The following is a 15382-nucleotide window of genomic DNA, read 5'->3' on the forward strand; positions in this document are numbered from 1 at the left end:
GGGGTGGAGAGAGCACTCCGGACAGGGCCTAGCAGGAGCAAAGGCTCGGGGGCCGTGAACTTGTTGAGTGGTGAGCAGCTGGGTGTGGCTGGGGCTCATGGCTGTGAAGAGGGGTGGGGGAGGGGAGTGTGCAGGGCACACGTGGTACAGAGCTTCCGTGTCCTGCTGGGGGCTTGGCTGTGGCCCCCTGTGCCGCACGATGTGTTGTGCGTTCAGGCTGTGGTCTCTGGGCTTCGGTCCTGACTCCGGCCCCGCTGTCACTGAATTTTGCCAGGCCTCAGTTTTCTCCGCAGTACGGAGGAGATCGTCCTGGTGCCTGTTACCAGCATTCAGCGCGCCTTGCCTGTCAGGTGCTCAGCACAGAGCCTGCGTGTGATAAACAGACATCAGCTGCTGTGCTGAGGGTCCCAAAGAACACTCCAGGTTCCATGATTCGCTAGAAGGACCCACAGGATTCAACATGTAGTCCTCATGGTTTATCACAGTGAGCACTTCTCCGGTGCAAGGAGTAGAGTGAGCGCCTTACACTCGTTCTGTCACCGACACTTTCTAAGCCAGAGCGGTCGGGGCTTTTGTGACCCTGATTTTGTTGATGGTCCCTTCTCGCAAGTCTCACCCTCATCCTCCTCCATCTGTGCTGATTCTACCTGCCCTTTACTTCAGAAAGTTCCAAAACCACCATTCCATCCTGGGACTTCTAGGGGTGGGGCAGGGAAGAGGGAGGTGGGAGGTCAGACAGGCGACTCCAGAGGAGGGGAGGCCCGACCTGAGCTGGAACGCGGTCCGCCCAGTGCTCAGCTCAGCCTCGTTGAGGGGCACTCATAGGGCTGCTGACCCCGGCCTTGCTCCCCTAATAAGCAGTGGAAACCGAGCGCTGGCAGCATCATGGAGAGCCCAGGTCAGCCTCTCTGCTCTCATTTCCCCTGAGGCTCCTTTGCCCCCATGGCCAGAGCCACCTCGCATCAGCCTCTGCTTCCCTCTGCTGGCAGAGAGGGGATCAGGTCCAGGAAGGCCTTCCCTCCAGGTCTCTCCACCTGACGGCTTGTGGTCTACAGCATGGGGCAGGAGGCAGGGCAGCTGGTCCCTCTCCCCCCCAGAGCGGCAGGTCTGACGTTGGTAGAGTAGCTGCTAACCACGTACCCGCTGAGGTCGTGTCTGGTGGGCTCTGCATGTTTGCGCGATTTCTTGAAGAGTCTGGAGCATTTCACTCAGCTCTCCTTGGAGGGTGCAGAGGTAGTCCTGCCCCGTCTTGGAATTAAAGGGGGCCCTCCTGCGTGTGTATTTCTGGGGATAAAATGTAGGGGCTGTAGCTGGCCTTGCTGAACATTCAGTCCTCAGACCCTGATGGGAGACGCCCGTCCAGTGACTGCTCATGTTTCAGGTTCAGCTGGCCTCGAACCCTGTGCTGGACGCCTGGTATGGTGCTCGCGACTGGACCTTGGACCACCTGGACAATGAGGACGTCTGGATCACCAGGAAGGAATATGAAGAGAAGGGAGGAGGCTACCTCAAGGAGCACTGTGCTTCCAACGTGTACGTCCCCATCCGCCTGCCCAAGCAGGCTTCGCGCTCCACCGAAGCCCAGGCATCCGGCAAGGGCTCGGGGGCCAGCGGAGGCGGGGCCGGCGAGCAGGCATAGCAGATGGGCCCCTCCAGGGACCTTGGGCCACATCGGCCAGTGTGACAGGACAGTGACTGCCAGCTGTGTCTAGCCCGAGTCTGCTGGGAACATTTGGCTACAAGATGGATTTCTCCTGGGGAGAACAGTTTAGCGCCACTGGGAGTGACCCTCTGCACCTGTGTTCTTTTGGGGGCGTTGGCGGTGAAGGGACTTTAGGTGGCCTGCTGCCTTTGCTGAGCCACGGATGAGCCATAGCCTTCACTTCCCGCAGCAGTGAATGAAGACAGGGTGGGGGACGGAGGTGTACAGTCTGCACAGGCTTCCTTCTTACCACATTTTAAAGCCTTTCTTGTTTTTAAAAAAAAATCCTTTAAATTTTATATTGTCAGTGTAGATAGTCTTCTAAATTTATTCCAAAATTGTGTGAATGCCCAGCAGATGGAGTTCTTTCACATACAGGTAAAAAGGTAACATTTGTATCCTAAGAACAATCAACCACGAACTCTTAGGGGCTAGAAATATTTCCCTCCTTCTTCTATTTCTGCTTAGAAATAAGGAAAAGGGGACCCAAAGAGGGGAACCGGATAGTACGAAGTCACTCTGTTAGGGCCTGCCCGGTGCTCACTTCTGAATGGACAGGTGTGGGGCTAGTGGCCTGACTCTTGTTTGTACTTTCTTTGCTGGAAACTTTTCCACGATGTGAGGCCTTCCTACAGTTTTTAAAACTTCTCTTCCTGTGAGTGTGTTGGCTGCTTAACTTTTCAGGTCTTTCCAAAGAGAGAAACAGACTGGAAAAGGTGAACCGTGGAGCCTTTTCAGTTTAGCCACAACCTCACATTCCCTGGACCTTTGCAGCCTCATCGTAAACAGACAGATAACCCCTCTCTTATACAGAGATTGCTTGGTGAGAATTTTAACTCTCAAACATACCCAGTGCTTGAGCCCAGAAGGCTCCAGAGCTGCTAGCGTCCTTGTCACAGAAGCCGTATGTTTAAATCCCAGGGGATGTCTGGCCCAGCCCTCTGAGCAGGCCACTTCAGAACCAGTCTGCTGCTGCAGTTCACCGAGGACAGTCACCTGCATCTCCAGCTCTCGGGGCTTCGAAACCGAAGACCGGGAAGGGCCAGTGGTGGCGGGAGATCCAGGCTGACTCAGGGCCCCCCACGGCCCTGCTGGGGAGCCCCAGGCCGTCCACGGCTGGGCCTGAGGCCCGGTGAGATGGGGAGAGCAAACGGGAGCTGCCGAGAAAGGACAGATGCGAAGAAGGCAGGCCCGCCTCCTGGGAGAGGTTTCCATATCAGGTTTCTGGGGAGAGGAGTTGTGCTGACTGCCGTAGGCCTGGGGAGACAGGGGTCTTTCTCCCATAGTCAACATTTTAAACAGCCTGAACAGCAGTGATGAGGTGGAAGGATTGCCCTGGAAGTCTAGCCTTGGTGAGGAAGGACCCTGGGTGGGCAGGTAAGCTGGGCTACAGCGTAGTCCAACAATAAGTGTGAAGCCGGGCCTAGTCGGGGTGCCCGTAGCCTGGCACTGAGGAGGTTTGGGGCTGCGGTGAGGCTGGACCTTGAGCTCTCCAGCTTTATCTCTAAGCCCTCACACTGAGCTTGCCGTGACCTCTGTGACACCTCCCAGCCCTTCGTCACGCAGACCACCAGCAGCACTCATCACTGTACCGAGAGCTTTTCTCTGCCCCCAGATGGTCTCCTGTAGACTGAAAAGCGTTCCCCAAGAGCAGGAGGAGGGTTTCATTCAGCTTGGAGTATCCACAGCCCAGTGCTGGGCCTGCAGGGTGCTGTGGGCTCACAGGATTTTGAATGAATGACCAACTGGTTGTGTAAATAAATGAATGACTAAATCTGTGAACAAAGACAATTTGAGACTAGCTCGTCCGCTCTGTTGAGAGGAACAAATCAGGGGTCCACACCGAGGGCTTCCCCTTAGCTGGGGAGCCTCACTCATTGAGACATCTCAAGTCTTCCCTGTGACCCTGCCAGGACTGTTTGTGGAGAGAAGGTGGGTGTGACTATAGCTGAATGATCTGAGGGCAGCCGTGAAGGAATAGATTCCCATAGCCCAGCTTCGGGCTTCTGTCTGGGTTGTGGGAGGGGGGGATAGCCCAGGGGAGGGAGAGTCTGGCATGGGGGGTCAGCCCGGCTCTGGGTTTGAGTCAGAGCATCCCTGAAGGTTGGGTGGCCACCTAGGGTGATCAGGGGCCTCTCTCCCCAGCTAAGATGTGGTAAGGGTGTCCCTCCTTTTGCCTCCACTGCCTTCCATTGGCATTTCTGGAAATAAAAAGTTTTACCAAAGCAACAAAGAATGTGAAAAGGTAAGAAAATAGAAGTTGAGAGTAATATAAGTGTTAAAATATAGGCAGAGAACACTAAACCAAGAAATGGAGAAACCGAATTCATACAAATACCATATGCACAGATGATTTCATGCCTACCTAAGGGATTAAGTGAATAAGCTGAAGTTTATCATTACAGAACTTTGTAATTAAATCATTTCCAGATAATTAGAAAATGGTAGAACAGAGGATTAAAAAATGTAGGCAGAGAGACTGGCTGTTCACTAAAGCCATTTCCCCTTCCTTTGGGCACACAGCTGCACTACATTTCCCAGCCTCCCTTGCGGTCAAACAGGTAGCCACTTGACTTAGGACCAGTAGGATATGGACAGAGAGATATACACCATTTCCAGGGCTGGCTTCCATGAACCTCCCACAAGAGCCTCTCTTTCCCCGTCGTCTGGCTGAATAGAGAGCTGTCTAAGGCCCAAGAGGAGCATGAGGCCACAAGATGGAGGGAGCCGCATCCTTAAATGACTGCTTGGAGCAGAGACCCTGCAGATTCTTCAGTGCGTGAGAAATAAACTTACTGTGTTAAGCCCCTGAGAACTTCGGCCTAATCTATTACGGCAGCTAGCATTATTCTAACTAAAAGTGTAGGTTAAAAATAAATAAAACCCATTAACTTCTTGTTAATTGGGGATTGTTTGTTTGCTTTTTTTTGCGGTACGCGGGCCTCTCACTGTTGTGGCCTCTCCCGTTGCGAAGCACAGGCCCCGGACGCACAGGCTCAGCGGCCATGGCTCACGGGCCCAGCCGCTCCGCGGCACGTGGGATCTTCCCGGATCGGGGCACGAACCCGTGTCCCCTGCATCGGCAGGCGGACTCTCAACCACTGCTCCACCAGGGAAGCCCTTTTTTTTTTTTTTTTGCGGTGGGGATTTGTTAAGGAGGAAAGTTTTTAAAATAATATGAAACAAAGAGAACAGTGTGACAGATAGTTATCCCCTCATTTAGGAAATGGGAATAATTCCTTTTAACCTGTAGTAAGATTAAATGAGATAATGAAATCACCTAAGGATTTCGGGAAAGTGGCAGACTAAGCTCACCCAGGAAGACCCCCTTGCACCTGCTACAAGCTATGCAAAAAGTGGGAATAAAGTAGAAGTTAACAAGTTGTAATGCTGAGCTTGGAATCATAGATATCACAGAAAACCTTGGAAATGAGAAATGACTACAAAAAATCATAGCCAGATTGGTAACCAAAAGTTGGCACTGAGGCAAGCCTGAGGTTTCAGGGCTTATTAGAAATAAGCCCTAAGTGCAGGTAGGCACTACAACTTTTGAAATGCCTAACCAGGGACCAGATACGTAGCCTGGGCCCTCATGAAGTGAGGAACCTGGGATAAACTCCCTGAATAAATAATACTAATGCAGCAAGGGTAACCTCAGAGAGACTAGAAATAGAGCATGTAAATATAAACATTAGGGAAAGCCAAGTCCAGTAGTAGAAGGAAAGTTTGGGAGTGGGTGGGGTGGGGAGAAGAGGTAGCCTAGTTAATAAAAAGTACAAAATAAAATGGTATAAATGAGTTCAAGTATTAATCATAAAGTAAATGGGCCTATCAAAAGAGAAACAAAAGAAATAGATTGGTTTTAAAATACACATATGATTGTAAGCTGTTTGCAAAAGATGCTTTGAAAACATGATACAAAGATAAAGGTAAAGGGATGGAAGGTAAACCAGGTAAATGAACACTGAGCAACTTACCTGCTATAGCAATAGTAACGTCAGGAAAATAGCCTTTAGAGCAAAAAGTATTAGAAAGAGAAACTTTACTTAGTAATAAACAATTCACAAAAAGACAGACCGAGCCTGAAGCTAACCTATATGCCCCTGATAAAGTAGCCTCAAAGTGTATAAAGCACAAATCGCAGAATCATAAAGTGAAATTGACAAAGTGCCTGGCTTTTGGGAGATCATTATTTAGGAGCTGTGATGAAGATGAGATCCAGGAATGGGGTGGGTCTGGTACTTGTAGCCTCCGGGCTAGGTCCAGTACCTTGGCAGAGCAAAGGAGAAGTTAGGCTAGGCAGCTGTATCTGGACTCCTAGCCTCTCCCTAGGGCCCTCCCAAGGGCTGGGCTCACTGAAATGCTGGGATGGGGGTTGATGGTCTTCGGAATGGCTGTGCTCAGGAGGAAGGGAGGACCCTGAGCTGGAAGCCACATCCTTTCATCCTCTAGCAACAGGTTTACCTCCTCTTCTCCCTCTGGCCTCTGCTGGCCCCTCTGGCCCTCAAAACCCTGTGGATCGTTCCTATAGAAGCAGGCATATGCAGAGGCCGCTGGATAAAACCCAATAGGAAAAACAGGCAAATAATTCTCTCAAGTGCATTCTGGTAACTTGGGGATTTCTGGGACTCGAGCCTTCCCCTTCCCCCCACTTCATTCTTTCCATTGCTTCTCCTCATTCAGCCTCCTGCAGCCCTTGGCAACCAGGGCAGCCCCAGGATTTCCCCTTGCCCAGCAAACCTCTGTCCTCTTGTCGCTCCTCTGCTTGGTGGCTAGGATCCTCACCTTGGAGAGCAGCCAAGGTCAGGGAGGCCAGGTAAGCGTCAGAACTCGACTAAGACAGCTGAGCCCTGGGAAGTCACACAGACTCTGTTGTTGCCCTTTCTGGTCCCTTCCTTCCATAAAGTCCTCTATTCTCCAATTCAGCTTCTGTTTCTGAGCACCCACCGTGGCCCAGGCACTCGTCTCTCTGCCCCTTGCCCATCTGCTCCTTTTCCTTTCGGGCCCAGGGAGCCCCGTGGAATCCAATTGTCCTGGTGACTCAGGAGACATCTCCCACATTTTCATTGACCAAAGTCACCATGAGTTGAAGATGAGTCTGTGCTATAGGGAAAGTCAGGGTGGTGTATGTAGTGGTTTGAATTGTGTCCCCTCTTCCCCCAAATGATATGTCCAGGCCCTAAGCCTGTGAATGTGAGCTTATTTGGAAATAGACTCTTCGCAAATGTAATTAAGTTAAGGATCTTGATAACGATATCCTGGATATAGGGTGGGCCCCAGATCCAATGAATGGTGTCCTTATAAGAGGAAGGAGAGGGAGATTTGACAACAAAGGGACAAAGGCCATGTGAAGACAGAGGCAGAGATGGGAGTTACGCCATCACAAGTCAATACCAGGAGCCACTAGAAGCTGGGAGAGGTGAGGATGGCTTCCTCCCTAGAGCCTTCATAGAGTGTGGCCCGATGACACCTGATCTGGTATCCAGAATAAGTCTCTTGTTTTAGGTACCAAGCTTGTGATAATTTGTTATGGCCTCCCTGGGAGACTAACAGAGATGGCCAGGTTGAGTCTGGGAATGAATCTGAGTACGGGTGGGAAGTTGTTAAGCCATAAAGAAGCAAATAAGTTACCCATAAGAGGGAGGAGTCCTAACCATATCAGAATCTGGATAACAACAAAGGTTTATTCCCCGGTAAGCACTGGCAATGATGGAGAAGAAAGGGAGGGGCTTGACCAGAGCAGACAGTCTTGGAAAGGCACCCCTTCTGGGGGTGAGGGAGGCACCGTGGAAGCCAGAGGTGGCGTGAAGGGAAGCACAGAAGGGGCTGGTAATTCGAGACTGAATAAAGCAAGTTTGGAACAGAGGAAGCCTGACCACAAAAAGGTGCCAAATAGTAAAGAATTTGTCTCTCCCTATAGCACCAGAAGGGGGAGCCCTTGAGGAAACCCAGACCCTCTCTCTGCCCCGCTCCGTGTCTGCATCCTCCTGCTAATAGCCGTTTAAGTAAATTTAACGTATGCCCAAATATGAACATTAATAAAACTGCGGCACTCTTGTGGGGACACAGTAAGAAAAGACCAAAACTTTTTAGCAGATAGAACCAAAAAAGAAAAAAAAAAAAAGAAATAGCCACTATAGGCAAAAGAAAACTGTAATGCAGCATTCCAGCATGAATTAAAGTTAGACAAGCCAGGGAATTCCTTGGCGGTTCAGTGGTTAAGGCTTTGCCTCCCAATGCAGGGGGTGTGGGTTTGATCCCTGGTCAGGGAGCTAAGATCCCGCATGCCTCACGGCCAAAAAAACCAAAACATAGAAAAGAGGCAATATTGTAATAAATTCAATAAAGACTTTAAAAATGGTCCACATCAAAAAAAAATCTTAAAAGAAAAATTGGACAAGCCAATGCAAGTGAAATCACAAAGCAAATGAAAAACTTTGAGCAGAGGTAGATGTGAAACGGGAACTGGAAGGACTCAGCAAAGAAACTGAATAAAAAGGAAAAATTATCTCATAAACCTAAATTCAAGATGCACAAGGGTAAAGATATCCAACTGAAAAGAAAGGAAAGAAAGAATATTAGAGAAAGTTATAGGTAAGGAAAAGAGGCAATGGAAATCAAATCAAACTGAATATAGCCGAAGAAGAAAATTCAACTATATTGACCTGTATTGAAGAAAAACAGTGGAACAAAATTAATATTTAAAATGGTAATTCAGGGACTTTCCTGGTGGCGCAGTGGTTAAGAATCCACCTGCCAATGCAGGGGACACAGGTTCGATCCCTGGTCCAGGAAGATCCCACATGTCGCGGAGCACCTAAGCCCGTGAGCCACAACTACTGAGCCTGCCTGCCACAACTACCGAAGCCTGTGCGCCTAGAGCCTGTGCTCTGCAACAAGAGAAGCCACCACAATGAGAAGGCCGTGCACCGCAACGAAGAGCAGCCCCCTCCTCGCCGCAACTAGAGAAAGCCCGCGAGCAGCAGCAAAGCCCCAACGCAGCCAAAAATAAATAAATTAATTAAATAAATGAAAATAAATAAAATGGTAATTCAATAAAACTTTCCTCCCTCCGAAAGGAGAACTCCCTGAATATAAATACTGTAAAGACATACCATGTGAATGGTTGGGAAAACTGACTCAGAAGTGTTAACTCTAAGAAAAATCCTAGCAAAATTATTATGTCAAACTCTAAGTGCTGGTAAAAAAAGAAATCCTCTGGCCTCTAGGAAAAAAGAAGACAAGATGACTTACACAATAAAGAAAAATTAAATGGCATCCAACTCTAACAGAAATGTATAAAACCAGAAAGTTGATAAAAGAAACTGAATAATTTAAAAACAAAAATGGTAAAATAAATCAGCTGTTAGTTTTTTAAAAAATTCAACACAGTTTAAGAACTACTAGAAAACCTACTAGGAAAAGACCAACAAAATTTTAAAACTACTAGAAAGAATAGAGAAAACACAAATACACGAAATAAAAAAGAAACAATTATCAAAATAGGAAAAAAAGTATAACTACCTTGCACAAGTCTCAGCAAATACATTTGAAAATCTAGGTGAGATAGTTAATTTTTTAGAAAAATGTAATTGGTCCTAATAGAGATACATAAAGTCCAAACAGACCTATTTCCATAGATGAAGTAAAGAAATGTACCCCAGAGCTACCCCCTGAAAGAAAACTCCAAGTCCAATTAAGTTCACAGAATTCTATTAACCTTTAAAGACTAGATATTTCCAATGTTCCTTAAACTTTTTCAGAACGCAGGAAACAGAAGAAACCATCTAAATTATTTTTTATGTAGTGAGTATAACATTGTTATCAAAATCTGATAGATTACCACCACCCCCCGCCCCCCATTCCACACATACACAAAGAAAATCATAGCCCAATCTCACTTAAAGATATCAGTGAAGTAAACACAAGTAAATTATTTACAAACAGAATCTACCAGCACATTAAAAAAAATACTATATGGTGACCAAATGGATTTTATTCCAGGAATGCAAGTGTATCCATCAAATATCAAAAATCTCAGAGGCTTAACACAAGGTTTATTTCCTATGTTGTGCGTTCAGTGAATGTCAGCGTGTGTGTAGGTTGGGGGGAATTGTGGTTGCGCACAATCACTGTGCACCATCTTTGGATCCTGCCATCTCAACACAAAGCAAGAAAAGAGAACATCCAGAGTCAAGTACCAGCTCCGAAATGCTTCCACCCAGAAGTAACACATGTCACACCTACTCAGCTTTCATTGACCAAGGCACATCATTTAGCCACGTGTAATTTCTCAGTATTCCATTTCATCTCCATCTAATTGTGCCTCTCTATGTTATTTTTTTGGTAGTTGTTCCAAAGACTACAGTCTACATCCTTAATTTGTTACAGTCTGCCATGAATTAATCTGTAACACTTCACATACAATGTAAGAATGTTACCATGTATACCTCCTTTTGCCGCTTTGGGAATTTGCCTTTGGTATCATGCGTTTTACTATTACTTATGTTCTACTTATGTTTTACTATTACTTATGTTCTTACTACTATTACTAATGTTTTACTATTATACTACTTACTATTACTTATGTTCTACATTACATTGTTAATATTGTTTTATTTAGTCAATAGTCTTGGAGAAATCTAAAAAGATGGTCTTTTACGTTTACCTCCTCGTCAGCTCTTCCTGGGACAGGAAAGTTGGGACAGGAGGAGGACATTGCGTTGGCCACTAATCTCAGCCTGCACATTCTTCTCAGGAATGCGGAACAGGATGGGGGAGGGGGCTTCCCCTCTGGCTGGTGCCTAGCTGTTCCAGAGGAAATGCAGTGGGATTCTCCTGACAGCCATTCCTCGACCTGGACAACAAGAATTGGGGGATGAATTCAGCTGCTTGGCACTCTCCAGCCTGCATAACGTTTTGATAAACATCTGACTGAGGGTGGGCTATATCTTATCAGGCCAGACCTTTCCCAGCCGGGGCAACCATCTGGGGATGGCCTGGGCATTCCCCAGCCTGGACAGACTTCTGGAAACTCTACTTTTAATGGTGGAGGGAGGTAAAGCTCCTCTTTACGTGCTGGATCATTCCCCGGCTTGGGACACTTCAGCAGTAATTTGGATTGGATTTCATCATTGTTTTAAACCTGTAAGGCTTTATAGTCCAGCAGTATCCGTGCCCTGGTCATTATTCATAGTAAAGAGCATTCCAAGAGTATGAACTAATCCTTTTGTTGATAACGATCCTGTCAGCTTTTGTCATAGTCCTTTAGCCATTGTGAGAAGGTACGCCCAAACGCTAAAACAGGCGGGGTGCGGGGAAAGATGATCTTCCCCTTTTCTTGGTAGCTTTTCCCACATTCTGGATCTGACGGTAGAAATCTCTTACAAGATTATTGAGATATACTGGGAAATTTGGGGACCTACCAACTACACCCAGTTAATCCTAGCATCCCCTCTGTGTGTGCCAAGGCATGGGTTATGGAACAGATTCTTCGGTACCACCTAGCAGCTTTCTGGGGAGCATCAACGATGACACAGATGCAGAATTTCCCAAAGGTTCTTTTCTGAATTAGGGCTGATTTTGGAGAAGGATCACATTTTAAAAAGTTTCCAGAGAAATCTGGTTGGATGAAGAAAGAGCAGAAGTGTATCTTGGGAACCTGAAATAACTTGGTTTTAGCTCTTTGTGAATTCTGGAGGCAGAATCTTAAAACTTCTCATTGCCCTTTTCTTTCACATATTCTGAGTTTGAGTTTGCTCTTTTCACTTCCTGCTATTTAATGGGATTCCAGGGCTTGGCCTTGAGACTGGAGGTCCTCCTTATTGACAATTCCTAGTGAAGAGTATCTCAGATAAGAAAGATGTTCCCTCTTCCCCTGCCAGCTTGGAAAAACAGTCTCCTGAGAGCCGTAGAAAACTGGCCCAAAGAGCCTGTTCTGATAAAATATGGACCCTCATCCTGTTCTGAATTTGGTTGCAAATGTTAAATGTAACAAAGGACTCTTTTAAGTCACTTGGGTTTTAGAGAAATGTAATCATGTACTGTTTTTTAAAAATCCTAAAAAAATTGATATCTATAAAATTTTTTAAATCTTAAAAAAAATTGGCAGCCTTGCTTAATTATATGTTGCCCTAGTAATAACATTTTATTTGACAGCTGTTTTTAAAAATGAAGGTAGAGCTGTTTTTAAGTTGTCTGTATTGGCTAGAAGAGCTTAGCAATTTCCTTCTTTCTCCTATGACTACGATTTTAAATTAACAGTGCATGCTTTCTATATTTGGCTCTGTAATCATGTATATGTTATACACAATTATGAAACAAACCGATTTCAATCGAGATAAAAGCACAAGCCTTAAAAATCAGAAGCAAAGTAAAACAAATGAAGCTAATTATTAGATATCAAGTTGGTAGCTTACTCACACAGAGAGGTCTTTATTTTACTTTTTTTTTTTTTTTTTTTTTTTTTTTTTTTTTGTGGTACGCGGGCCTCTCACTGTAGTGGCCTCTCCCGTTGCGGAGCACAGGCTCCAGACGCACAGGCTCAGCAGCCATGGCTCACGGGCCCAGCCACTCCGCGGCATGTGGGATCCTCCCGGACCGGGGCATGAACCCGTGTCCCCTGCATCGGCAGGCGGACTCTTAACCACTGTGCCACCAGGGAAGCCCTGAGGTCTTTATTTTAAGTCTTTAGTTAGGTGACTTTAAGTGACTTTTAGAAGAAAGAGAAAAAAACCCAGTAGTTGAATGTACATCTTTAGTGGGATATATTCTAAGAACAAAAAAGAACTGCAAAGAAATCTTACTGTTTTCAGTAATTATGTTGTTAGTAATAGCATTGGTATAGTTACTGTGAAGATATAAATATTTATGTATATATATGTAAATAATTATGTTAATGTGTTTAGGAACCAAGATTTTCAGCATAAGTTACAAGGCATAAAAATATAAAATCAAAAAATTAAAGTCCTGTAATCCTAAATTTGAATCACGAATATCAGTAAGAGCACATGATGTATTTTCTCTCTAAAAGTATTAATTTCTTAGCTGAAATATGATCTAGAAATAATGAACAGCCCAGTATCAAGGAATATCCCTCATGTGGCTTCTCAAATACCATTTCTCATTAAAAGGAACCAGGGCTCCTTGGAGAAATGGCTGATTCCAGTTCTGGGGCAGGAAATATATAAGATGAGCCTGGAGTATCTTGTTGCATCAGAAAGTGAGGAAACGATCAAAGACTCCTGAAGACTCCTGGGTTCACATCAAAAGAACTCAGTGGCTCCCACCCACTGGCCAAAACATCGGACAACTTGAACATCAGAAAGAACAAAAATGAGGGGTTAAAACATCAACTATTGAAATCCATGAATTCATCATTGGTTATCTTTGGAGAATCCAGCTCATCATTTGAAAACTGGTAAAGAGAAAGAAGGGAAAGAAGCAGGCATGGATCCTGCCTTTCCTGTACAAACCACGGTAACCATGTAGATGGTAAGGGAATTTTTCATTATAGAGTCTTTCCAGCTAATGAATGAAGAAAGAATGATGGAATACCATTGTTTTCTAACTCCTGATAATGGCAAGAGACAGAGATCAACGACAGCTGAAAACCGTTTGGCAAAAAGCTGACGGGGATCTTTGTAATGGATGGATATTGTGTGCCTTCTGATGTGATATGGTGTAGCATACTGAACATCAGCCATGAAGTATTCTTACAGAAAAATGTTTAGTCCAAATCTGATCAAGCTTCAGACTTAACTGCCAGTTTATCGAAAATACTGGAGACAGAGAAACCTTGTATAAATTAGAGTCCCAACAGGATGCAGATGGTGCCCTCAGGTTAGGAAAATGAGAAGAGGGTTTATTACAAAGGTGAAGGCAGAACGTGAAGGATAGCGCAGGATCCTGGAATGAGGGACAGAGAAGCCTTTGCCAGTAGGAGGGAGAAATTACCAGAACCTGGCAGGGGAGGCAGTTATGTGGAACAGCTGTCTTGAGAGGAACAGTTACCTTCAGTCAAGAAGCACAGCCTACCCAAGGTGGCCTTGCACAGAGGGAGTCGGGGAAATAAACACTCTGACCTCATTCTTCTCCCTCCCTCCCATTCCTACAAGGGCTTCCCATTGGCCAAAGCCAACTGAAACCAGAGGGCAAGAAAGCCTGGGTGATGGAGCCTACTGGGGCAGAGCAATGTAAAGAAGGGTGGAAGGTGGACCTGAATGGGGCAAGTGAGCAAAATCTGTCCCAAACATGATGACACCATAGGGTTGCCTTCAGCAAAATCCAGAATGCAGAGAACTCGCCAGGATAAACAACCTTCTTCTTTTTTCTTCCATCAAATTACTTGCACAGAAGGGAGGAAAGGAACAAAGTGGGAGAACCTATAAATTAAACATTTTTCCCCTTAAATAAATTGCAAAGGGGATGAAAAGAAGGGGACCTGTGTATTAAAAGCCATTGGAACCATAACACAGATACAAAGTGTAGACCTGCAGACCCCAGTGCTGGTAAATCAACTGGTAAAGAAGATATACTCCCGGCAAAATCTGGGAAGGCTGAACAGTGTCTGGATATTTGATTGTATGAAAGAATTATTGATAGGTTTTAATTTTTAGATATGACAGTGGTATGGAGAGAGAGAGAGAGAGAGGGAGAGAGAGAGAGAGCTTATGGAGGTACATACTGAAGTATCTGCAGATGAAATGGTATGTCTGGGATTTGCTCCAAAATAATCAAGTGGGGTGGAGGGGAGTGGGAGGGAGGTATAGATGAAACAAGAATAGCCATGTGGTTTTTATCATGAATAGGGGGGATAGGTACATAATGGTGCACTATACTTCTCTCTCTACTTTTTGTATGTGCTTTGAAATTTTCCATTAAAAGAAACAAAAGGGGGCTTCCCTGGTGGCGCAGTGGTTGAGAGTCCGCCTGCCAATGCAGGGGACACGGGTTCGTGCCCCGGTCCGGGAAGATCCCACGTGCCGCAGAGCGACTGGGCCCGTGAGCCATGGCCGCTGAGCCTGCGCATCCGGAGCCTGTGCTCCGCAACGGGAGAGGCCACAACAGTTAGAGGCCCGCGTACCGCGAGAAAAAAAAAGAAAAAGAAACAAAAATAACACTACTCTTGTCTAGCTTCTTTTGTCTGTAGCGGTTTGTTGTAGACATCACTCAATATCACTGCATGTGGAGTTGCTTCTCTTCCATCCTTTAAAAACATACGTGCAAAAAAAAAAAGTGTGTATATCTGCCACAAACATGACAAAAAACACCAGGAGAATGCATCCACGATATCCACATATACGTACACTTTTTACACAAATATTAGCACACTATATTACAGTATACCTTGGAGATCACCCTACATCAATACAAAAACAGCTGCCACATTCTTTTTTCCCTGTCTTTATTTTTATATTATGTTTAATGAATAATGCATTCACAAGATTCTGAAAAACCACCCTCTAATCCTCTGCTCTTTTATACTAAGAAATATGATATAATTGCAAACATTTTCCCATAATGGGTGTTCGTTGTTTGACTTTGTGGAGGTGTTTTTCCATGCAGAATTTGTTATGGGCTCAAATCAAGCAATCTTTTAAAAGTGCTTTTGGGTTTCATGTTATCCTTAGAAAAGCCTTGCTCACACTGAGAAAACGAAAAACAAAACAAAAACAAAGC

The 15382-nt window shown here is 45.5% G+C and overlaps 1 protein-coding gene across 6 annotated transcripts in view; it reads left to right on the forward strand.

The window, feature by feature from the left end:
- The window catches only part of ACTR5 (actin related protein 5), a 32173-nt gene extending 17520 nt beyond the window's left edge, over nucleotides 1-14653 (forward strand). Inside the window, exon 9 of one of the 6 annotated variants that reach the window (XM_067708128.1) lies at nucleotides 12835-14653. In XM_067708128.1, coding sequence (XP_067564229.1) covers nucleotides 12835-12891 — 57 coding nt within the window. In that variant the 3' untranslated portion in view covers nucleotides 12892-14653. Of the gene's footprint in view, nucleotides 1-274; nucleotides 7869-10381; nucleotides 12684-12834 lie in introns of those variants that run through there. The other 5 variants (XM_067708125.1, XM_067708127.1, XM_067708124.1 and 2 more) reach the window with 5 other exon arrangements.
- Nucleotides 14654-15382: the final 729 nt, after the last annotated feature.

The sequence above is a fragment of the Pseudorca crassidens genome, chromosome 15 (assembly GCF_039906515.1).
Source record: "Pseudorca crassidens isolate mPseCra1 chromosome 15, mPseCra1.hap1, whole genome shotgun sequence".
NCBI classification, from domain to species: Eukaryota; Metazoa; Chordata; class Mammalia; order Artiodactyla; family Delphinidae; genus Pseudorca; species Pseudorca crassidens.